Here is a 26,449-nt window from a genome sequence, read left to right as displayed (position 1 = left end):
AGTTTGTAAAGCGCATTTAATGATGAAAACAGTTCATGCGGAATGGCTGATGTGTTCAGTGACACTAAGCAGCAATACTAATTTGTGAATTTGAAATCTACATTTTGTGAACTCACACTGTGACAACAGAGTATACAATTATGAAAGGGGGAGCATCCCGGGGCTACTGGACCAGGTACAGTAAGATAATTAGGGACAGTTCTAGTTAGGAAACTAGCTATAGTACAGATAGTGGTAAAACCATCAACATACACAGATCAGCCATTATTTTATGACTACTGACAGGTAAAGTGAATAGCATTGATCATCTTGTTACAATGGCAATGGGATATATAATGCAGCAAGTAAACATGTTGTCTATGAAGTTTATGTGAGAAAAAGAGTAATCTCAGTTTGCAGTGTATGGGACTGTGTAGCTGCAGACCAGTCAGGGAATCCATTTTGACCTGTGTCCACAGCCAAAAATGCCTACAATGGGCACGAAAAAAAATCAGAAGTGGACCAACAGATCAATGAAAGAAGAAGGCCTGGTCTTATGAATAGTGTTTTCTTATACATCATGGCCATGTGTACATGCGTGTGTCGTTCAATTACCTGGGGAAAATATGGCACCAGGATGTAGTATGGGAATAAGGCAAGCTTGTGGAGGCAGTGTGATGCTTTGGGCAATGTTCTGCTGGGAAACCTTGGTCCTGGTATTTATGGAGATGTTACCTGATACGTACCACCTACCTAAACATTGTTGCAGACCAAGTACACCCCTTCATGGAAGTGCTATTCTTTGATGGCAGTGGCCTCCTATCGCCTCCTCATCACCTTTTATACTCAACCTGAGTTCTATCTCAATCCAGCAACATGCCCGCCTGCAGCTGTGCTTGGTTGTTTTTCTCTCCTCACAAGCCTCAGCGGGAGCCATTGGCTCCTACTGCAGTCAATCAAATCCTGTGAGGAGAGTTTGGGTAGGTCTACAGACACACACAGCCTGGTTTGGGAGAATGCCCACAGGTGTGCCACTGTAGGAATCAGCTTCCTATGGTGGCACACCGAGAAGAGGAGGGTCAGGGCTGCTCTGTGCGATACCGTTGCACAGAGCAAGTATAAAATATTTGTTATTTTAATAAAAACAAAAAAACAAAAACTATACACAGATTAGACCATCAGTCCTATATAAATGATCATTTTGCTGCAGTGTGGACACACAAGCAATGAGAGTCCAATGTCTTTACCAAATGAAACTTTGAAAAAGTCTTAGGAACTGAACTTCATGGTTGACTGACTCACTGCTCTTCATGCTGTACATAATGATGAAATGAAAGAGCGTCTCATAGAGCTGCATTGGCTTTGCCAAAAGACTTCACACATCAATGCGCTCATTTGCATTATTACAGTAAGAAGCCTGCAGGCTTTATCACTTCCTGCAACACACTAATTTGAAGCATAATTGTTGTGCTTATCATCTCCTGCCATTCATACAGCCCGAGTATTAACAAATAAGATTTCTGGTGCTTGGTGTAAATGGTGGGTGTGATGCCTCACACTCCCGTCACCGCAAGTAACAGTGAACTTTAATGAACCCACGTGCAAAAGGAAATGTCACTCAATCTGGCAAGAAGAAAGCGAGACACATGTACAACAGTTTCTGAAAATGATTATGTGATCGTTAGGATGGCTACATGTATCGTATATGTTCCCAAGGAAAGGATCCATGTTTATTGCCAGAGAGAACCTGGTAAGACTGGAGATTCCTGGCATAAAGTTCCAGTATCCACTGCCAGACGAGGACATGTCTGGCTTAAAAATTAATAAAAAAATATCTTTATTTTCCATCATGGGGTAAACATGATTATACATTACTCACATTAGTTATTTCAAACCATAATAGTAAATTATAAATGAGACATTTTTTGTGTGCCAGAAAATTTCTAGTGGCACACCAGAGCTAATGTGTTTCGGAAACATGTTAGCCCTTTGTGCTGTAAACTCACCACATAGTCAATAAAAGATTTATATCCAAGGATGACACCTGGTTGCTGGCATCAATATGTCGCATGGACCTTTGCACAGCAGTATTGTCAGTCTCTGGGGAGGGGAGTGTTAGACTAACAGATTTAGATGGACTTGACTAACAAATCAGAGCTGATCTCCAGCTCATACTGCATAAAGTGTTACAGCAAACAGTTGTTTTTTCCTTTTGGGATAAAGGTTTTACATGAATGAAAAAAAACAAACAAACCATCAAGTTCCCAATTAAAAGATGGCATGAAGAACACGTAGTGTGCCACAGTAGTGTTCTCTGCCCCTTCACATCACCCTCCCACAGTAGTGTCCTCTGCCCCCCTTCACATCACCCTCCCACAGTAGTGTCCTCTGCCTTTCTTCACATCACCCTCCATAGTAGTGTCTTTTGCCCCCCTTCACATCACCCTCTAAAAGGAGTGTCCCCTGCCCCCTTCACATCACCCTCCACAGTAGTGTCATCTGCCCCCTTCACATCATCCTCCCACAGTAGTGTCCTCTGCCCTCCCTTCACATCATCCTCTCACAGTAGTGTCCTCTGCCCCTTCACATCAGCCCCCACAGTAGTGTCTTCTGCCCCTTCACATCAGCCCCCACAGTAGTGTCCTCTGCCCCCCTTAACATCACAGACCCACAGCAGTGTCATCGGCTCCCCTTCACATCACCCGCAAAGTAGTGTCCCCTGCCCCCTTCACATCACCCTCCCAAAGGAGTGTCCTCTGCCCCCCTTCACATCATCCTCCCACAGTAGTGTCTTCTGCCCCCTTCACATCACACCCCACAGTAGTGTCCTCTGCCCCCTTCACATCACCCTCCCATAGGAGTGTCCACTGCCCCCCTTCACATCACCCCCACAGTAGTGTCCTTTGCCCCCTTCACATCACCCTCCCAGAGTAGTGTACTCTGCCCCCCTTCACATCATTCCCCACAGTAGTGTCTGCTGCCCCCCTTCACATTACCCTCCCACAGTAATGTCCTCTGCCCCCCTTCACATCACCTTCCCAAAGTAATGTGCTCTAACCCCCCCCCCCCTCATAGCAATGTCCTCTGTCCCCTTCACCTCATCCTCCTATTATAGTGTGCTCTGCCCACCCTAGCGGTGTCCTCTGCTCCCTTTCCCTCACCGTAGTGTGCTGTTCCCCCCACCTCTAACACAGTGTGCTCTGCCCCTTCACATCACCCCCTGCCATGTCCTCTGCCCCCTCTCCCCACAGTAGTGTCCTGCACTCGCCACAAAGCAGTGTCCTCTACCCCCCACCTCATACACTGTAGTGTCCTGTCCCTTCCCCCCAAAACAGTATTCTCTACCCCCCTTCGCATCACCCCCCCCCCCCCCCCCCCCCACAGGGATGTCATCTACCCCCCACAAAGTGTCCTCTTCCACCCCATCCCCTAAAGTAGTGTCCTCTTTCCATTTATCATCACAATCCCTCCCCCACTGTAGTGTTCTCTGTCACCCCTCCTACAGTGTCTTCTCTGTCCCCTTAACATCATTCCCCCACCCCCAAATACACACACAGCGCTGTGTAGGTAGCAATACCTGACTGCCAGTGTGTGTACAGCAAAGTGGAGAACAGGAGACAGCATAGAGCTGGGTGGAAGGCAGAAGTGGGAGTTGCCGAAGTTAACTTTTCATAATAACAAGCTTGTGATTGGTTGCTGGAACAGCCTAGCAACCAATCACTGAAGCAGCTCTTGCCCCCACCCTCCATCCAGCACTAGGATGCCTCCCGCTCTCCGCCAGGGCTGGACTGGGACAAAAATTTGGCCCTGGACTTCATCCAGACCGGCCCACTCCAATTTTGCAAACACGCACAAAAACAGTATGCTGCGCACTTGCACGAGAGTGACGTCATCACGGCCCGGCTAGACACATAGCAGGAGTATGCAAACTCAGAAGCCGACAGCACACTGCTGGTGATCTTTTATTTTCCAGCCCCCCCCCCCTCTACCCCCTGGTGTCCCCCTGTCACCTGCCCGAAGCCTGGCTCTGCATTATATATTTTAAAATAAACAACTAATGCGCACACCTATTTTTGATCAACCGCAGTAATGAGAAGCTGCCAACATCAAACAGGTTAACACAAACCCACAGATAAATTGAATATATAGCAAGCAAAGGATGTGATGCTAACCAAAATAACATAAAACAATCCATTTGGTGCAAATAACGATTCAAATAATACAAAAAATCCAACATAGCTAAAAGTACATCAAACGTGTCAATTAATATTGAAATGTGCATAAAAAAAAATTTCAGCAAAAGATTCATATATAAACCATTTTATCCAAACTATGTCCTTGGTATTAAAGTGCAAAAAGAGTGCAAAAAAAGGGGGGGGGATTTTAATTATAAGCATGGTTTATATATAAATTTTTTGCTGAAAATATTTTTATGCACATTTTAATATTAATTGACAGTTTTGGTGAACTTTTAGCTATGTTGGATTTTGCATATTATTGTAATCATTATTTTCACCAAATGGATTTTTTATGTTATTTTATTTAACACCACATCCTTTGCTCTATATATATATATATATATATATATATATATATATGTATATATATATATATATATATATATATATATATATATATATATATATATATATATATATATATAGAGCTGTATATAGAATATGGCTGTGTGTATATATATATATATATATATATATACACAGCCATATTCTATATACAGCTATATATATATATATATATATATATATATATATATATATATATATACACACACATACCCAGCTATATACAGTATATATTCTATATGCCGTTACCTGGACGGGTTCCTGCAGCACCACCATCCTCCAGCCTCCCTCATCTGCTCCGGGGACTTCTCTGCCTGTCGGCTGCTCTCAGGACATCACACGGCGGCCCCTGCTCATTTAAACTCACAGCGTCCGTTACCGCGGGGGCCGCCGGAGATAGCCGAGTTTTGTTTGCTGAAGCTGAAGAGAGGAGGGGGGCGGGGGAAGCCGAGCGGTGGCGGAAAAGGACGACTGTGGACCGGAGGTGGCTGAAGATGTGTGCAATGCCAGTGTTCTGAGAGCGCCGAGTGGGGGCAGAAAGAGCCGAAGTTCTGCGCTCGGAAGTACAGCGGTGTTCAAATGAATGGCTGCGCGAGTAGCGCAGCTATTAATTTGGCAGGCTGTCACTGAAACCGGCCCACTGAGCCATCGGCCCACCGGGAATCTCCCGGTAGTCCCAATGGCCAGTACATGCCTGCTCTCCGCTCTGCAGAGAATATGAGAGCGTCGGAGGCTGGAGGGAGGCAGAGCCGTGGTCACAATCCATGTGTCGGATCCCCATGATTGACTGCTTGCTGACTGCTGCTCTAAGGCCTCATGACCACTTGAGCTCAAAAATACTGCTTTTACAGGCGTTTAAGACTTTTTTTTTCCCCTCTGCCTCTAAACTCCCCTCCATGTTAACCTATGTCTCCATGCAGACTATAGGCATTTAGAGGAGTTTAGAGATAGAAAAAAAAAAAAAAAACTATCACTTGTGTGTTCAGGAGAGATGCTTTTGAGTATAAAAAGCACCTAAACACAGGTAAACGCGTGTAAATGCACATTAATGCTAGAAGGTTTTAGAGCTCAAGTGTTTTTTCATTACAATGACCAGAATAGAATAAAAGAAGTTTGGCTTTTTTTTTTTCATCCCCAAAAATCATACTTACCTTGGTACAATGCTGCATCTGTCCCCTGCCGGTTCAAAGTCTGAGAACTGAGCAATCAAAGACCGTGAGCAGAGAGCTGGTGACTGTCTGTCACCACTATCTGCTCTGCCCTCCCCCCCACTGGAGCACTGGGCTGTGGAGAGGGTGGGAGCAGCCAGCTCAGGCTCACAGCAACTCACTGAGAGGCTGAGTCAGCTGCTGGTCCAGGCATGTAGACCAGGGATATGCAATTGGCGGACTTCCAACTGTTGCAAAACTACAAGTCCCATCATGCCTCTGCCTCTGGGTGTCATGCTTTTGGCTGTCAGAGTCTTGCTATGCCATATGAGACTTGTAGTTCTGCAACAGCTGAAGGACCGCTATTTGCATATCCCTGATGCAGACGGATTCCGACTTTATTGCTCTAATCTTGCCCCAGCCTGGTCCGGCTCTATGACATTAGCCAACAGTGGGCTTCAGACCGCTGTCTGCTGAAAACAGGTCACAGGAGTGCAGAATGAACTGCACTTCTGTGATCTACAGAAATGAGCTTTGGCTGCACTTCTCCTTTAATATTCTACCCAATGAAATCAATAAATGCCCAAATGCACGCCTAAATGCACTTGAAAAAATTCAGCCCAGGAGTGTTTTTGCAGCTGCTTTTCTCCTGCTATGAAAAAAGCATTTAGAAGAGCCCCAGTGTGCATGAGGCCTAACTGCTACTTTGTCAGGACAGCTTGGTCGGTTACAGGAAGCTCAAAAATAACAGACTTATTGGCAGGATCCCCTGGTGAAAACAAAGGAAAAAGGCCTAAAAAATAAAAAGAATGCAGCCACTATAACTAAAAATTAGTGAGCTGCCATTAAATACATTTTTGTTCCTGGGTATAACATTGCTTTAAGCCATTAGACTGTTTTATTTTTCAATGTGAACGAGTGGCGGTACATAAAGAGGGACAACAAGAACAACAAGATCTGTTCTTCTTTTCTATGGACTAGATATATTTATCTACAGGCTATAGTGCCTCCAGCTACTAACACTACCCATGTTTTTAATATTGCAGCCTACTTATAGGTAAGAGTGCTGGGATTAAGTTGTGGTTCCCCCTCTTCCTGTTACTTTAGTTTACTATAATATTTGGTACCTATTTATATTTCATTATAGACATCCTCGGATTGCATTTGCTCCTGATGAGTGGAATTTATCCACCAAACCTGCATAGAGCTATATACCTACTGATATATTGTCACAGCTACCATGCGTTTACCAATGCGACTACCTTGAATAACCTTGAATCAATTCTATATTATCATATGTGCAATAAATCATGTTTATATGCAAGTTTGGGATACATTTAAAAATAGTTACTATTTACTATGTAGGAACTTTTATATATATGTACGTATTTCCAACACTTATATGTGTGTGTACGATTCTACATATGTATTACTATATTATTATGTTATTTGCTACATGTTACTTATGGTCCCACATGCATCCATGTGCACAATTAAATATTTAATAATATCTTCCATTTGATTCATCTGGTTTTGGTGTTGTCCCACCATTCCCCTTTCTCCTCCTTTTTTCTATGATTCAGGGATGGAGACATATAAACTCTGTAGCAGTTGTTGTCTCATACAAAGTCCCAACAATTTTATTTATTCATGAAAATTGATCTACAGGCATCCCTGAGTGACCCGGAAAATCTGTCAGTGGAAAAAGTAAATAACAAACTCTATAGTGTTTGGTTCTCACGTGTGCCTATCACTAGAATATATAATAGGTGGACTATTAAAAATACTGATGATCACACATCAACTGTTACAGCTGCTGACCACATTCAACTGAAACCAAGCAAATATGAGTCTTCTACTCCCATAAACTAAAACTCTTTAAGTTTACAACTCAGATGTCTCAGAAACACAGTTGTGTTCTCAAATTAAAATAAAAACTATCATATGTTCAAATGGGAAAAAGACTTAGATCAAGAGTTTTCCTGGGACCAATGGCAGAATGCTATAAAAGATATCCAGTAAAGCCTCCTCATGTATTGGGCATTGGGACAACACAAAAAATTATAAATAGATAGTTTGTATGGGGTCAAATATCATCAAAAATATACCCTTCCACATCTCCTATTTGTTGGAGATGTAATGAACAAATTGGTAACCTTTACCACACTCTATGGAGCTGTAGAACCTGCATAGCTTCTGGAAGTCTGTATCCTCCTTCATAGCTACCTTTACGGGAAACCTAACTAAGCTTACCCCTGCTATGGCCCTATTGGGAGTAAATCTCGATAAATATCCCTCAATATATAATATGATTGTAGTTCACATATAAACCACTTAATTACCAGCCACCGTAATTATACTGCGGCAGGTTGGCTCCCCTGGGCGAATCGCCGTAACTGTATGTTGGCCCTTTTAGAACTGTAGGGGGAGCGCACACCGCCGGAGTCAGGCCAGCTCCTGACAACCCACCGCCCAGCTACTGACAACCCAGGCTAATAGACCCTCCACTCCCCTAGACTGACAACTTCCACCACCAACTACTGACAGACGTCCTCCACATACAGACAGACACCCCCCCATCCCAACTGCTAACACTAGGCCAAACCCCCCTTCCCCTGGCCACTGACACCCCACACTGACAGAACCCTACTCCTAACCACTGACACAAACAATTGGGACAATTGAGGTAGACAGGATTTGGTTATCAAGAATTAGAGTACATCAACTTCTGTTAACCCTTCTTTATGTTGCAAAGGGTTCTTACTATGGTGTCCTTTTATGAAGCAGTGAAATCTATTCACTGCTTCATTCTCCGGCATTCACATAGGAGATCTTTCTCCTCTGTGTGCCACTATATGAAGCGGAGTAGATCGCTTCACACTTGGAGGAGTGAAGCGATCTACAAACGCTTCTAACACTGGAGAACGGCCCCTAATACTGGAATCTCGTGAGACTTTACGAGATTACAGTACTAGAAATTCACTCATACACAGAGATGTCAATATATTAAGCAGTGATAAATTATCACAGCTCAATACACTGACACGCGGTGTGATTAATGTTAGTGAAATAAAGCGTCCCCCTACATAATATATACATGTATACACACACAGACATTATATATACATGTATATACACACACATTATATATATATACATATACACATTATATATATATATGTATATATATGTATATATATGTATACACATACATATGACAGGGGGACATGGTTACAGTGTTGGGGGGTCTGAACGAGGCATAAGGAAGTTAATTATCTTCCTCTTTCCTCCTCAGATCCCCCCCGATTCCCTCTTCACTACCCCGGTTCTCCACCTCTGAGTTGGTGAATCGGGGCGTGTGAATTCTGACACAGATCACAAGTGAAGCGCTGAGATCACAGCTTCATATAGTGACCGTTACTGTGTCAGTCTATGAGGATTCTCCATGTGCGGAGATAATCGGCGGGAGAACAAGTTCAAACACATCTCCCCCCGATTATCTCTGGTTTATATACTGTTTATGGGCTGTGATCAGCGGCGATCCTCTGGATCTCCACTGATCATTGCTTCATAAACGGACACCTATATGTGTTAATCTTACCACTACAACCAATCTTTTGTAGTCATAATATATGTTACTAAATATTTGTAACAATGTACATTATAAAACAAATAAAAATGTATTGTTTAAAAAAAAAAAAAAAAAAACAGAAAACATGGAAAAATTAGCATTTCCTACCATAAACTAAAAGTTGTATCACCTTAGAAACTTAAAGCTGTACAGTGTTTATACCTTTATAAAACACACTCTTCAGAAAGCAACAAGATAGAACATTTAAAAGACAATAAAGAAGATTATATATTTTTTTTCCATGACACTGTTTAGATAAAGAAAGGGGGCAAAAAAAGAATGTTAACCCTGTAAAAATAAAAATAAAAAAAACTTCACGTGCCTCTCCAAAAATCATGAAACATATACAACATGCATATTACAAAAACCTCAAGAGAACAAAACAATATATTCAAAAAAGCTTTATTTGGTTGATGATCCAAGCACTTAAGAACCTACCTTGGGCCATCAGCAAAATCTTCTTTTTTTTTTTTTTTAAGATACGTGTTTTGTTTTCTTAAATTTTTTTTTTATAATATAGTTGCATAGCTTAGGATTTTTGGAATGACACCTGAAGCTATTTTGAGATGGTAGTATTTACTACAATTGTTTAGATAAATTGGTGGCCAATACCTTTGAAAGATCCCTGAAGTTTCCTGGTAAAGTTAAATCCAGCTCTTCGGATTCATAATTTGTTAACACCCATGGGAATACAGGATACTGATTCAAGTCATTGTATGTTCGCCCTAAAGAAATAAGACACACGTGTTAATAACAAAAATACACACACTAGTTTAACGATAATTCATTAAATTCTTTATAAACAAAAATACCATGAATACAAGCAAACTTGCATTACACTTGTGAAGTCTAAAGTGTCTACTAAAACCTATCATTGAGAAAAACTCACGCCCCCCTAATATGCCCATGGCACATTGCGTTCAACCGATAAAACAGATGACATTTGAATCCTAGCATAAAATTTATTTTAGGTCGTGCAATCAGATATGTTAGTCTAAATGTTCCCTGTTGTGAGTACTGAGATAAACTGTGAACTGAGATAAAAATGTTTACAGTAGGGCTAGACTGAAATGAAACAACATATAATGTCATACAACATATGCCTGCTCAAATCTGTGCGTGTAATTAGTTATAATAAAACTCATATTCACCTTTACATCATCTACCACATGAAAAAGAACTGTAGTAGTCTCAGTTTTCTCTGTTATATCTCATTTCCCAACTCAAAAAAATTAGGAAAACCCTAACAATGAACTTCTCTTACTTATTTGCGACCTTTTCGTATGTTTAATATATCATTGAAAATGTTTTGTTATATTATATTTTGTTTCTTCATCTACATTACATTTCAATTCATTTAGGTGTGATAACTAATATAACCTGAAAAAGCCCAACAATTGGCAAAACATGTTGGGATTATCACTCCAGACCTATTACCAACTACTGATCAGGTTTGTAAAACCCAAAATGAATTGATCAAGTCATTTTAAAATGATGATTTTTTTTTTTGTCTGTTTATTGTATATATTTTTTGTTCTTGATTAATCTTTTCAAATTAACTCAAATAAAATATATGAATTTTAATTGAGGTTATGATTGTCCATTACTGGCACCTTAAAAACCCCAGCTTCCAATAACAGTATTTTTCTGTGTCCTTTTGTTATATCTGTACAATAAATGCAAAAATGTCCTGGTGATCCTGCCAGAGATCCAGTGCTGTCCTGTGCACTCTGCTGTAATATTTCAAGCAGTCTGATCAAACATGAACTATGGAACAGCACCCTCTATGTTATGGAGAAGAAGATAGGGGGTAGTCTTCTTTATTCCTAAAAGACCTCTTGTCCTAGAGCAGGAATATGCAATTAGCGGACCTCCAGCTGTTGAAAAACTACAAGTCCCATCATACCTCTGGGTGTCATGCTTGTGACTGTCAGAGTCTTGCTATGCCTCATGGAACTTGTAGTTCTGCAACAGCTGGAGGTCCGCTAATTGCATATCCCTGTCCTAGAGTAACCTTGCTTCTCCTACTTAGATACAGTGTTGTCACTGTAAGGCTCAGATCACACTAGTGTGGGCAGTGCATTCTGACCATCTGCAGCTGAATTGCCCTGCTCTTGTGAGACACCTGGGGCCCCTCACCTATCTCAGCCCACAGCGTGATAATGGGTGTGGGAACCACAGGGAAATGGCATGGTCATAAAGTACATGAGGTTTCCCTGCAGCTACATTTTTAAAAAAGTGCATGTACTTTTTTTGTGTGTTTCACGTGGCACAGCAACCCATTCAAATGTATGGGCTGCTGTGCCCGATTAAACATGGGACACAAGGCCCACACTAGTGTGAACCGAGCTTACAACAGGAAGTGTGTGACAGGTAGGCTCACCAGGTGAAAGACAAGGAAAATAAAGAAAACAAATGCAGCCATCCCATCTAAGGTCCAGTGAGCTGTGATATTTAAAATGTTTGTCCTTGGGTTTAGATACATTTTACATTTGCTATATCTTTTTCATTGACTTGGGTGTTCTATACAAACGTGCCTACTTTAACACCCCCAGCCTGAGTAGAACTCCAAGTCATTCAACACTCCAGCACAGAGCAGGTCACAGTAGTACTTAAACATATACAATTATAAATATGGAAAGATAAGATGTACTGAAAAATAAACGCATCTCTAATTGCAATATATCACTCTATATAATACAGCTATTCTCCTTTTACAATGTTTGCAAAGGGTGCAAGATGAAACACTGGGGGGGGGGGGGGGGGGGTTAAATTCAAATATTAAAAGTAAATTTGATTACTTTAATAAAATAAATCTTTGTTTTGTCTGCAGAATGAACCTTGATTGGTTGCTTTGGGCTCTTTACGGCAATATTCATGGAACTCATCCATATGAGCAGCAGCCTACAAATCCACAGATATACCAATCTTTCTAGAAAATGCCAGTCTGGTCCCGGGCAGAGCTCCTGCTAAGCTCGCCCAACATTTAGCAGAAGATGTGTATGTCAGCTGAAGAAATATCTTCCAAAAGCCTAATCATATCATTCCTAAACAATATTTAATAAAGTAATTGGAAACGCTGACTTATTTTTCGATGTGCCTGGCAGTATAGGTTGGTTTATTAGAGCGAACTTGTTTGGTCCTAAAAACTGGCAAAGCCAACATATTGGTGAAATACAGGCAAATTGTGGTGCTTGCTAGTACATGTGATCATGCTTACATGTGATCATGCTTACATGTGATCATGCTTAAACCAATTCTTGTCTCCTTGTCTAGATGGCCTCCATGGATGGCAGACCCAGTCTGTACACAGGGAACATACTTTTGTACTAACTAGCACTAAGCCAAACATCTGCTATTCAGTAGACTAATGCTAGATCCCCTACTGGACACTGACTTTCTGGTGCTGAATTATTGCATGGTAGGAGAGGGCGGGGTTTGTGTTGACTTGGACAAAAGTCGAAGTCATATGTATATAGTGAGCCTGTAATCCAGAGACTACATGGGAAGACTAGGATTTATTTTAACTTACTCGTTTGCTTACACTCCTACCCTGTTTCCCCCAAAAATAAGACCTAGTGTGGTTGTCGGTGATGGCTGCAATATAAGCCCTACCCCCCAAATAAGCCCTAGTTAAAGTCCTTGTAGGTCTTATTTTCAGGGTAGGGCTTATTTTTGGGGAAACAGGGTAGGGCTTATTTTTGGGGAAACAGGGTAGGGCTTATTTTTGGGGAAACAGGGTAGTTGCCTGAACTGTGGTGGTATTGTTTGCTTATTCTTTTTTTTAAACATTAACCACTTCAGCTCTGTAAGATTTTAACCCCCATCATGACCAGGCCATTTTTTGCTATTCAGCACAGCGCTACTTTAACTGGCGATTGTGTGGACATGCAACGATGTACCAAACAAAATTTATATAATTTTTTTCACACAAATAGAGCTTGCTTTTGCTAATATTTGATCACTACAGTTTTTTTTTTGTTTTGTTTTTTGCGATATAAATTAAATTAGGCAAAAAATTTGGAGAAAAAAAAAACAATATTTTTTACTTTCTGCTATAAAACATATCCAATAAAAAAAATAAAATGTGTTCATAAATTTTGGCCAAAATGTATTCTGAAACATTGTTGTGGAAATTTTTGTTAATGTATGTTGTCAGATGCCCCACAGTGTCTGTTTTGCTGTAATGTGCTCCTGCGAGGGTATTCGCACATACAGACGCTGGTGGAAGACCATTTGATGTGGAAACCTTCCCATGGACACAGCAGATCTTTTAACCACTTCCCGACCAGCGCACGACGATGTACGTTGACAGAATGGCACGGGCAGGCATATTGGCGTACATGTACGTCCAATATTCGTTGCCGCCGTGCCATCGGGAGCGCGCTGCCGGCGGCGCGCTCCCGCGCTGGTCGGGACCCCCGTGAGTCCGGTCGCGGGACCCGCGGACTCGATCGCCGCGGGCATCCCCGCGATCGTCTCACGGAGCGGCCGAATGGAGGAAATGCTGTATAAACAACATTTTCCCATTCTGCCTAGCAACTAGTGACGCTGATCTCTGCTCCATGTGATTGGAGCAGAGATCAGTGTACACTAAATGACAGCCCAACCCCCCCACAGTTAGTAACACACCCCTAGGAACACTTAACCCCTACACTGCCACCCACTGGTTAACCCTTTCACTGCCAGTGTCATTTACACAGGAATCACTGCATTTATATAGCAGTGATTACTGTATAAATGACAATGGTCCCAAAAATGTGTCAAAAATGTCCGATGGGTCCCCCACAATGTCGCAGTCACAATAAAAATCGCAGATCGCCGCCATTACTAGTAAAAAAAAAATAATAAAAAATTATTAATAAAAATGCTATAAAACTATCCCTATTTTGTAAACGCTATAACTTTTGCGCAAACCAATCAATAATCGCTTATTGCGATTTTTTTTACCAAAAATATGTAGAAGAATATGTATCGGCCTAAACTGAGGGAAAAAAATGTTTTTTTATATATTTTTGGGGGATATTTATTATTACAAAAAGTAAAAAATAATGCGTTTTTTTCAAAATTATCGCTCTATTTTTGTTTATAGCGCAAAAAATAAAAACTGCAGGGGTGATCAAATACCACCAAAAGAAAGCTCTATTTGTTGGAAAAAAAGGATGTTAATTTTGTTTGGGAGCCACGTCGCACGACCGCGCAATTGTCAGTTAAAGCGACGCAGTGCCGAATCGCAAAAAGTGGTCTGGTCTTTGACCAGCAAATTGGTCCGGTCTGAAAGTGGTTAAGGATGTTTTTTTATGCCTCACCAAGTGACATTAATACAGTGATCAGTGCTAAAAATACTGATACTAATGACACTGGCTGGAAACGGTTAACATCTTGGTTAATCAAGGGGTTCAATTTGTGCCTAACTATGTGTAATGTATGTGCAGTGTGCTGCTTTAACCAAGTGATCTCTCAGTTTCTCATCCCTGACAGATTGTTCCCTTCCTACAGAGCTCTGTGTTGTTTACCAACACAAAAGCTCTGGGCTTTGATTGCATACAACCGATCAGCAGGTCCTGGCCATGAGTCATTGGCCCGGGACTTGCTGAAAGCACACTTCCTGATAGGCTCCCGCTGTGTACAATCATAGCAGGTGCTACAAATGCCTGTGCCCTAAGCCTGGAAGTAGGCAGAGACGTACGGGTACAGTAATGACGTACAGCAGTACATGGTGGGTGGGTGGCAAGTAGTTGAAGTACTAAACTCTCACAATCAACCTTAACTATTTTTAATCCTTATGCTGGTAGAGTTAGTAAATAGAGAGGAATGTATACTATATTTACTTGTTTTAACCTATTTTTTTTTTTTTTTTTACATTTCATCAGTTGCTTCCTGGTTTCTGGCCTAGACCAAAATGATATCATACATTCCAAGAGTCTTCATGGGCGTTTTTTTTCCTATAATCTGGATGGTCTTTCTCGGTTAAGCACACCCTCATGACAGCATGCCTGAGATAAAAGCAGAATTCCAAATAGTATATGCTACATGAATCATCTGCCCTTACTAAAGATGGCTGCAGCTAGAAATGCTAGGTAGGTGTTTTCAAAGTGATTTCTCAACAAAATAAAGCATAGACATATGGATGGATGGGCAAGTTTGCTTTGAATATTAAAAAAGAATTGCATAGTGTTTTCAGTTTGTGGTGCTCAGATACAGCCTAATTCTTCTTTAGGGTAAAGCCAGATGTTTTATTTTTTCAGAATGCGCTATTAAGCAGTTTAACCCTGATAGGTTCTTTACAAGGGTCACCAAGCTGGAGAAAACTTCTTTTACAAACAGAGGTTGATTTTGTATCAGCGAACCAAAAGTGTAGAGTGCTGGATGGTGTGCAGCAACAAGTGCGATGAATAGCCCTCACACTGTTCCAAGAAAAGTGCTATTGCTTTCAGTGAGTCACATAACACCAACCATTAATGATCTGCTTTTGGTGTTCCCCTGTCTGCTAACTAAATAAAAATGTATCCCTGCAGAAACTGACAGAACTAACCTAGGTTATCAATTCCCAGGCTGGGAAGAGATTTACTATGCTGTCATGAGACCGTTTCCTTCTAGATTTTAATGATTGTTGGTTTACCAGTACTGGGGTGGCGAACAGAGCTTTCCTTGTTCTATGCAGATTTAACAAAAGTGCTATCAGCTGCCAGAACATAAAGCACTGAGTATGATATTCACAGAAGGTGAACGCTGTATGCTGTCCTCATACCTATGACTGCAAAAGTTAAAGGGGTTTCTATTTTAACAATATATTAATCCAAACACTCTTAAAATATTGGTTAAATTGAAAGATTTAGATTCTAATAGGATTCAGGTTATTTACTCAGCATCCCTACCAGGGAGCTTTCCTTTCCTGTTCCAAAGACTTTACAGGAAATGACAAAAAATGCCACCTTTGACAGCCGCCACTGCCTCCAGCCCCAGTAAAAAACGTAAAATATGGGATTTCCCTATAATTTTTTGTTTTAGTGACAATGGTCATTATGATAAAGAGCCCCAATGGATCACCAAAAAGGGATTTGCACAGCAATAATAACCAGAAAGAGCCTATAATCCTTCCCCATTCTAAGGAAAGAAATGTTATCTGTGCTCCCCATACTTCAAATTAGGTTCCAGCTGATTTTATTTTAAATATAGGCTAGAACATTAATACTGTAGTCTAGCAAATGGTTACAGGAATCATCTCCACTGTTCCTTAATCCAACTTTTACTAATAATCAGTTTGTTTAAAAAAAAAAACTTTAGAGAGATTTTTTAAACTGAAGATGATGTAGAACAGTCCTCAAGTACCCCCAATGGACCATGCTTTGGGAACTTCCCTTAGATAAAATAGCTCTTATAAATACCATGTCAATGATATTGATTTAAAGCAGCTGTGCAAAGTAAATCAAAACCGGAAAACATGACCCGTTTGGGGTACTTGAGGACTGAGGTTGAGAACCACTGATGTAGAATACATAGAGCGATAGTGAGGGTTAGTTACTTGAAGTGTCCTAGTCAAATCTGAACTGTTGGCCTAACGAAAGCAGCAATAGACCGCCTCTCCTGTACCTGAAATGGTTTATCACATTGTAACTTGAATATTAAAGTGGAACTTAACCTTCCTATGCTTTACAGCTGCCATCTTAACCCGATTTGAAATGCAGTTGCCTTGGTGCTGCACATAAGCTCAGTTATGACCACAGCTATTTGATGTAAAAACGTATGTATAAGAACACTGGACCTATACTGGAGTCTGGTATCCCTGGAGATGATCCATAATATGGAGTTCTTCAAAGGGGTCCTGTGGGTAGATGAGGTTGATGGGAAGGGTAGGGTAGTCCTGATGGGGATTTGGCTGCTGCCTCACTGGTAGCAATGTAAAATCATTCTGCAGGATAAGGGTAAATAAGATATGAGGCATGCTCGATATGCAGGGATGTGTGGTGGTATTGGTGGTAGAGCTGACTGGTAGAACTTGGCTATCCAGTTGTCTCTATTTTGGAGACAGTCCAGAGTCTGCAAATTTCAGTACTGCTGCTTGTCTCTCTCTCTGGTGGAGATCTTTTGAGGAAAAATGTATTTATAAAACAGCACTGGACCTATATGGAGTCTGGTATCCCCGGAGGTGATCTGTGATACGGTGCTCTTCACAGGGATCCCAAAGTGGGGTGGAGGGAAGGGTAGTCCTGATGGAGACACGGCTGATGCATCACTGGTAGTGACATAAAATCACTCCGCAGGATAAGTATGCAAGTCCCTGCATATTGTTTACACAGCCATTTGATGGCTTGACAGTTCGGTTGAGAGCACATGCAACTGTGACAGTTATCAACGCATGCCTTGAATGTAACGGTTTTGGGAAAACATTATTTTAGTTGCATTTTGAAGGTGAATTCTAGGTATGAATATTTTATACATAGTTTCATTAAAAAAGCTTGGACCAATGTAACTAGGTACTGTATATGCCATACCTGGCCGATGCCCCTGGCAGCTGGAAATCACTGAACTAGACACCACTACTCCAGTGATTTCCACTTGCTTCCAAGTCCCCTGCCGAGCGTCATGAATGAATACAAAGCATTGGATGAGGTGGACAGCATGACATCATCGCCCTGCCTCTCTGCCTTGTTCAATCAGAGAACGGTTTGATCTCATTCTCTGAAGGTGCCTATAGTGAGCAGCCAACTGCCTGTGTTCAGAATGCAAAAGAGTAGCCACTCGACATGGGGCCCAGAAGCAAATGGAGATCATTGGAGTAGCAATGTCTACTTCAGTGATGTCCAGCTTCCAGAGGCATCAGTCAGGTATGTAATCAGCATAGTTGCATTGGTCCAAGTTGGATCAATGTACTTATGTATAAAATATCCATACCTGGAATTCATTTTTAAGTCAAAGTAAACCTCAAGGCGATTGCAAAGTCTTGTTTTTTTCCCTATAAAAATAACAAACATGTTAAACTTGCCTGCTCTGTTGCAGTGGATTTCCACAGGGCAGCTCAGATCCTCCTCTTCTCGGGTGCATCTTCGCTGCTCCTGGCCTCTCCCTCTTATCAAGTGCTTCCACAGCAAGCAGCTTGCTATAGGAGCACCTGAGTCGAGTCACACCCGGCCGGGTCCTCCCCCTCTCTCTCCTGATTGGCTACCTGATTTTTACTGACAGCAGCAGGAGCCCATGGCCAATCAGGGGGGATAGTCTTGGATGGGCGCGACACTCGTGGACATCGCTGGACAGAGATGGGACTCAGGTAAGTATTGGGGGAGGCTGCTGCAAACAGAATGCTTTTTATCTTAATGCATAGAATGTCAATCAAATCCAATGACTCGGGTGCCGAGTCATACATTTGGCGGCTATGAACTCCGAATGCTGGACTCGGGAGCATGACCGCAAGGTAACCCCCTCGGAGAGTGCTTCTCCTAGGGCAGTGGTGGCGAACCTTGGCACCCCAGATGTTTTGGAACTACATTTCCCATGATGCTCATGCCCTCTGCAGTGACGTTGAGCATCATGGGAAATGTAGTTCCAAAACATCTGGGGTGCCAAGGTTTGCCATCACTGTCCTAGGGGGTTATCTGATGTGGGGAGGAGCCGCGAGAGCCACTGGGGCACCCCAGAATGGCAGGTTCGGGGCCACTCTGTGTAAAACGAGCTGCCCAGTGGAGGTAAGTATGATATGTTTGTTATAAAAAAAAAAAAAATCCGTACAATCACTTTAAAATGTTAAAGGTTTTATATGCTTAATTGGACTGTTCAGGGCACAGGTTAGAATATTTTTACATATAATTATGTTAAATCATTTAATTATATTGCATATACAAAATACTTTTAGGATCAATATTACAATACTGCATTGTATTTTTTCAGTAAACACTACTGGTTTATAAATATTACAGAAGGATGAAATTCAGAACACAGATCTAATGTGAAACACACCTAATAGATGAGTAGTCTTCTGTTAATATGGAGTTGCTGCAGCAAGGTCCCGTGACACTAGGACTTTAGACAGCCAGAGATTCCCAGACCATCTGCAAATGCTGACAGTATTCCAGCAACTCATTTTACACAGATTAATCAGGAAGGCTGAATATTAAATAGTAATCGCAATGGTGAGGGGACACGCACAATTAGGTGAAGGACAAACAGGTTTGATTGAGACAAAGGATGCCTTCGCAGATAAAAACAAAAATAAAACTTTTTTTTTCATTAATTAAAATGTCTTATTTAATGGTTTAGTTTTAAAAAGGTGAAGTAGCTCAGGGACAGCTGACAGAAAAATTAGAACTGCAATTCCTCGGTGATAATGTTAATGACAGCAAAATATTGTTTAATTAGGTGATTTCAGCATCTGGATTAACACTCTACAAGCGATGTTCCTATGCTTGTCTGCATTTTCACACTTTACAGACATTTTGTCATCTCTAGGTCATTAGGAAAGAATTTTTAATGATTTTTTTTTTTTTTAGAAGCAAGCAGTTCCAGTTACATCTAATTACATGACAATAATAAGCTCATTGCAGGCTGCAGCTAAATATACACATAATTAGGTAGCAAAAGCTTGCACATCATAAGTTGGGGGATGTAGGAAATTGAAGTGAGAAAAGGAGAGGCAGGGAAACTCCACCAGGTTCGCATTATCAAAGAATTTTAAGGTCATTGTCACATACTGCCTAGGTAGTTAGGATGAGATAGTAATCAATATGTTTACACCTTCATAGCTTAAAACTAATCTCAAAGCAGTGGTTGAACAAACTACAATTAGTCCATCAATATATATATATTTTTAATGTGTATCTTTAAGTGCAACTAGATAAGTATCTAAATTTGACCTGGTGCCAGTCTTCTCCAATCCCCTCCATAGATTGGGAAACGCATAGTTAGCACTAGCGGCCAATCAGGCTTTGTTGCATGCTTATATGCTCACCGGAGGAGACAGCAGTATGGGCAACAAAGTGAGCCGTTTACTGCTGCTTCACTGTCAAATCACTGGCTGAGAGCAGGTAAGTGTCCTAGCTTTAGTGCTTAATCACTTGACCTCAGGTAGGTTTTACCTCCTTCGTGACCAGGGTATATTTTTCTATTCAGCACTGTGCTAAACTTTTGCCCAAATTAAACATATCTTTTTTTCACACATATAGAACCTTCTTTTTGGTGATATTTAACCTCTTTGCCCCCGGAGCCTCCTGGCCTTTTAAAAGGTTTATGATGCCGGGAGGCAGGGCGCGGCTTACGATCATGTGACCGCTGTGATTGGCTGTCACAGCAGTCACAGGGTCCGAAAACTTGCGATCGGGAGCTTTCAGTTAAGCGATGGTAGTTGCGCCGTATCACGCACGCTCTCAGCACAGGTGTATTAGAGGCAATTCATTAAAATATCTGACCCCTCGGCGCTAAGGACCAGGCGCCAAGAGGCCACATATTTGCGTACAGCTAGTGCCAAAGGGTTAATCACCCATGGGTTTTTTTATTTTTTGCTATATAAACAAAAAAATTATGACATTTTTGAATAACATAACATTTTTCTTAGCATTGGTTATAACATTTTGAAAATTTAGGCCAAAATGTATTCTACTACATTTCTTTGGTAAAAATAACCCAAACCAGTATATATTAGTCTATGTGAACGTTAGAGAGTCTACCAAACTATGATATACAGTATCTCACAAAAGTGAGTACACCCCTCACATCAGTCCCAATATGTGCCCACCAGTGCCCCTAATCAGTGGCAGCTATCAGTGCCCACCAGTGCCGCTAATCAGGGCCCATCTGTGCTGCCAATCAGTGCCCACCATTGCCGTCAATCAGTGCCCACTAGCGGCACATATCAGTGCGTCCAATCTGTGCCCATCATCAGTGTAAACTATCAGTGCTGCCTATCAGTGCCACCTATTAGTGTCGGCTATCACTGCTGCCTATCAATGCCGCTTTTCAGTACCCATTAGTGCCACCTATCATTTCCGCCTTATCAGTGCCCGTCAGTGCCACCTCATCAGTGCACATCAGTAAAGGAGAAAAATTTGTGGTTTGCAAAATTTTCTTTATTAAAAATGTTTTTTTTTTCTGTGTTTTGTTTCTTTAGCAAAAAATTAAAACACAGTGGTGAATAAATGTCATCAAAAGAAAGCTCTATTTGTGTATAAAAAAATTATAAAATTTTGTTTTTGGTACACTGTTGCATGGCCGCGCAATTGTCATTCAAAGTGCAACAGCACTGAAAGCTGAAAATTGACTTGGACAGGAAGGGGGTATACGTGCCCAGCAAGCAAGTGGTTAATAAAACTAAATGTAACTTAGCTAAAATTTAAATCTCCTTTAAGCAAAATCAAGTTAGCTGGAAAAATGGTTAAAAAAACAAAAAAATAACAAAAAACAAACAGTTTGCAGAACACTTGATTTATTATATGTACCAACAGAGCTGAAATGGCAGTATGTTTGGGAACTACTGTAATGTGATGAAAAGGCCCAAAGACTCTGCACTGCAAATATTGTTTCTCATTCACACCGTTCTCAACAAAGTTTGAACATTTTACTTCACACAAGTACTACTGGAGATTGGATATTTGGATAAGTACTTGTGATCTCATTTGTACAGTAGTTTTCATCTACGAAACATAGCGAGTAGGTCCCATCAGATCTATCTTACCAGCATGATATCATTCTAAAGAGTCCAACTGTTGTAATAATGCTATGGCAGCTCACAGACCAGTATCTAACAGAAATGTTTAAGTAACGGAAATGTTGAAAATGTAGTATTTTGCTGGATATCAGCTCTCCAAAGCTTCAGAAGAAGGGACTCTTGGATGTCGAGGTCACATCACTAGGGGACTTTTTTGGGGGTTTATTGCAAAATGAAACCCTGAATCCTACAGCACTTTCTACACTGATCATTTAAAATGTATGTATATCTCCAAAAATGTTGAATTTGTAGAAGGGTTAGAACCCCTGCCAAGTTTCATTGCTATACAAGTCTCACTTGAGGAGAACCTCCTTCTCCAATTGTCCTATTCGCTATTGTTACTGAAACAGATGATTCCAGTTCTCGGGACATCTTTAAATGGTGACACTTGTTTGGGAGACAACTGTCTAGGAGGAAAATTCCCCAATTTGTGTAGCAATTTAGGCCTATAGCACACAGTACAGGCTTCATTTGAGTTCAGTGGGGAATCTGTACATTGATTCCCACTGAGCAGACGGATGGCCGGTCTGTGTCCGCTCCACTTATGCAGAGCAGACACAAAACACAGCCCGCTTTCCTCTATGAGCAGTGGGATGTAAACAAACTGCCTGTTTGTTAAAACCCGACTGGCATCCGATCTGCCCAATGGATAGGGCTCCCCATCCATCTATTTTTAGCAGATAGGATCAGGTGGGATGTCAGAGGGTGTCAACGGGCACCGAACCATAGAGGAGACTGGAGGGTCCAATCGGATCCACATAAAAAAACTGACAACCGGTCAGCCTATGTGAAAGGGCCCTTACTCTCACTCCAAATTCCATTTCCATGACAGAAAATTAAGAGAACGCACACTAACATAACATGGTCAACAAAAAGTAAACTGACAGGGGTTTTAACTCTTCCCCAAAAAAAAATTTTTTGAGCATGTGTATACTTTAAATATCAATAAAATACCTTTCAAGTACCAACATAGGTATGCTCAAATTAACTTGGGTGTAGAATTCTTTTTTTAGTATGCATAATAAAGCATCTAGAAGCACAAAAAGCAGATAAAATAATAAAAGGGATCTGAAAAGATAAAAGGTTCTTTCTGCAAACAGGTGGTAGATAACAGTATGCTGGAGTTAGGCTTGGGTCACATGACCTCAAGGGCTTGGAGGCATTTGCATCCTCTTTCCATTAAGGTAAGCGAAACACAGTAGAAATATAGGCATTTGCAAAGCCACCTTGTTTCTGCAGCACACATTTATGAGCTATAAGACAGAGCCACCACAAAGCATCTTATGACTGATGGGAAGGCTGCACACTCAGTATATTTTCTATGTGAAGTGTGAGATTAGAGGTAAGCAGATACAACATGGTTACCTAATCATGCCACACTGCAGGTGACATCTGTACTAGGCAGGGATACTGTTGTTAGACTTGTGTCTGGTTGCTGTTGTTGAAAATGACGGAATAGTAAAATTACATTTTCCCCCATTATTATTTCCAGACAGGTTCTGGCGATGGTTTGTTGCCTCTAATAAAGCTTCAGACAAAGCTGTCAAGCTGGGGAAATGGCAAGAGAGTTAGGCACTGCCTCCATAACATTCACTGCATCGAGAGAGCCTTAGTGATAGGCTCCACAATCCCTTATCAAATTTAATGTGAGTGCTTCAGAGTCTATCATAAGGCTGCAGCTGAGTCCCAGAGGGATAAACGCATTCGATCAAGTCACGGTGCTCAACATTTTGACAAACATAAACATATTAGAAAGGATTGAAGAGCCAGCAGCCCTACCTGCTATGGTATTAAGGAACATCAAGTATTCAAAGTTCGAAATCTCTCGTCGTTGCCAACGCTGAGTCATGTTGGAGGATTTAAAAAGCTGCCGCGGAGTGGCCAGGGATATTCGCCTTGAAATAGATCACAAAATATACTATGAAAATCCAAATGCTTCTAATGAAATCGCTGTAGTTGTTATTTCCATTTTTGATTTGATATTTAAATAAAATGCAATCAAATTGACAATTTATCGCCACGTTTTGACTGTGCAATTGACCAAATTCTGGTGGTCCATCAAACTCGTAGGTGGTAGATTGCTTTCTGTTGCATACTTGAAATGGGATTCTTGGTGGATTCAAAGTGGTTGAAATTGAATAGAAATAGAGTGCATCTTGCAATCTAAATGTGAAATTTCTATTGAATCTCTGTCCAATCTACCAAAACTGTGGACCAAGCGCACATCTTGTCAAGTGTGCTCTTGTACCAAATTGTTGTAGTTTAAAGGAAGATAGATCAGATTGCAAGTGTAAGGCCAGCTATAGATAGGGGTGAAATGGGAAATTTTAAAGCACAGATGCAAACGGGTTGATTTACTAAAACTGGAGGCAAAATCTGGTGCAGTTGTGCATGGTAGCCAATCAGCTTCTAACTTCAGCTTGTTCAATAAAGCGTAGACAAAAAAACAAAAACAGGAAGCTGATTGGTTTCTATGCAGCACTGCACCAGATTTTGCACTCTCCAGTTCTGGTAAATTCCTCCTTTAATGTCACTATGTATATACAGTAGGCATTAGAAAATGGTTATATCAATATCTGCAATCAGCACTAAGTTGCTTTGCACTTGCAAACAAAATGTTTTTTCATCATTATTTTATAATATCAACTGTAGGGTTAAAATCAATACATTTTCTACACAGTGTGTGCTTTTCTCGACCTATGTATCTACATAATTATTTTTTATTATTTTTATTTTATTTTTTACAGCAGAAATTTTTAATGCAGCAAACAAATATGTAAATTAATTTGCATATCTTTAATAGTAAAGACAGCCAAAAGGTGGCTTGGTTGGATTTTTTTTTAAACCAATTTATAACCAAATGTGACCCAAAGGAAGTATAAATATGTTATTCTATATAGCAAATCTCGTACATTATTTTTGAACTATTTTTTTTAATTTCAGACACAACCCCTTTTAAGATAACAATTCCCCACCTAATTAGAGAGATTGTGCAAGATACAGGATGTTACACTTGCATGATTAATGCATGTCACCAGTTCAGATGAATGACATCAGTAACATCTGGGACAGAGAAGTAGGATGTGTGCTTGATGAGCATCGTGGACTGTTTGATTGACAGCTCCGGCTTTGTCTGAACATCTCCCATGATCTATGAGCCAGTTGTCAGAAATGTCTTTACATCCAAAATATATGAGATCGACAAGGGCTGCTCAAGAGCAGCGTGCTTTCAGAATTAGTGCAGCCTTGGTGCAAACATTTCTTTAATGATCTCTCTACTTTGCCATTTCTTTACCCTGATTTTTTTTTAATCTGTCAGAAAACAGAGCTTGCTGAAAAATCTTATACAGGCAGTTTAATATTAACAGAACATGCCTGGAGTTCATCCTTAACATTTGATTTCAAGGGAGGAGAGTGGTTTGGGTACAATCATATGTAACTCGACAATTTTAGACACAAATAGGACTCATTGGCTCTTTTTGTGATTAGTCATTTACTATCAAATGTTACAAACATGAAGAAAAACCATGGCAATATTTATAACGACATACCTGGCTTGTGGTAAGCCATAGCTGGTGCCAACTCCTACACGAGGTAAACTGTATACCACTTTCTTCACGGTGGCTTGGTCAGGAAAATTAAACATGACTGAGGCTTAAAGAAAAAGTTTGAAACAGAACATCAGACTAACATACAAAAAGCAAAGTATATTCAAAATACAGGTTTTTACATACAAAATGTTCATAATACAATCACTTTCCACAGAAAAAAAAAGGGGCTATTTTTGGGAAACACCTATTTTTGTATGGCACTGAGGTGAAGGCCTGTTTGCAGAGAGATGGGAGGCAAAAGAAATGAATGTACCTGGCTCCTCTGAATTGATACTGTCCTGCCTGCAACTTTGCTCTAAGTGCTTAAGGAGATGCAAAGCCCCATCACATTTTGGCAGTCGAGCTGGGTGGGTAGTGGATGCCTAACTCTTGTCTTTCTTGAACCACACGCCAGCTGCTCTTGTACTGAATGAAAATGACAGTGAAGTAGTGATGTTCCCCCTGGCTCCTGGACAGCTACTGCTGGCTGTCATGCAACATGAGACCATGTCACTACACCCCTGCACACCAGCACTGCTCAAATAATAGCTGGTGTATAGTACCATTATCTTGACCCTTGGCTTATCACCGACAACCTACAAAAGGCAATTAACATCAATAATGGGTAAATTATTAGAGGGGATGATAAGGGACTATATCCAAAAATTGAATGAAGAAAAAAGTATCATTAGTAGTAATCAGTAAGGATGAGCTGAACACCCCCTAGTTCGGTTCGCACCAGAACTTGCGAACAGGCAAAAAATTCGGACGAACACACGAACACCATTAAAGTCTATGGGACACGAACATGAAAAATCAAAAGC

The 26,449-nt window shown here is 40.8% G+C and overlaps 1 protein-coding gene across 9 annotated transcripts in view; it reads right to left on the bottom strand.

The window, feature by feature from the left end:
• The window catches only part of NBEA (neurobeachin), a 901,556-nt gene that overhangs the window by 101,356 nt on the left and 773,751 nt on the right, over nt 1-26,449 (bottom strand). For all 9 annotated transcript variants that reach the window (XM_077484128.1, XM_077484132.1, XM_077484134.1 and 6 more), the window contains 3 exons: nt 25,587-25,689; nt 23,815-23,930; nt 9,954-10,066 (listed from right to left, as the gene is read on the bottom strand). In XM_077484128.1, the coding sequence (XP_077340254.1) occupies nt 9,954-10,066; nt 23,815-23,930; nt 25,587-25,689 (332 nt within the window). The remainder of the gene's footprint in view (nt 1-9,953; nt 10,067-23,814; nt 23,931-25,586; nt 25,690-26,449) is intronic.

This window comes from Lithobates pipiens, unplaced genomic scaffold (assembly GCF_037356315.1).
Source record: "Lithobates pipiens isolate NorthernLeopardFrog02 unplaced genomic scaffold, aLitPip1_a1.2 Scaffold_16, whole genome shotgun sequence".
NCBI classification, from domain to species: domain Eukaryota; kingdom Metazoa; phylum Chordata; class Amphibia; order Anura; family Ranidae; genus Lithobates; species Lithobates pipiens.
This window is presented reverse-complemented; position numbering and strand designations above follow the sequence as displayed.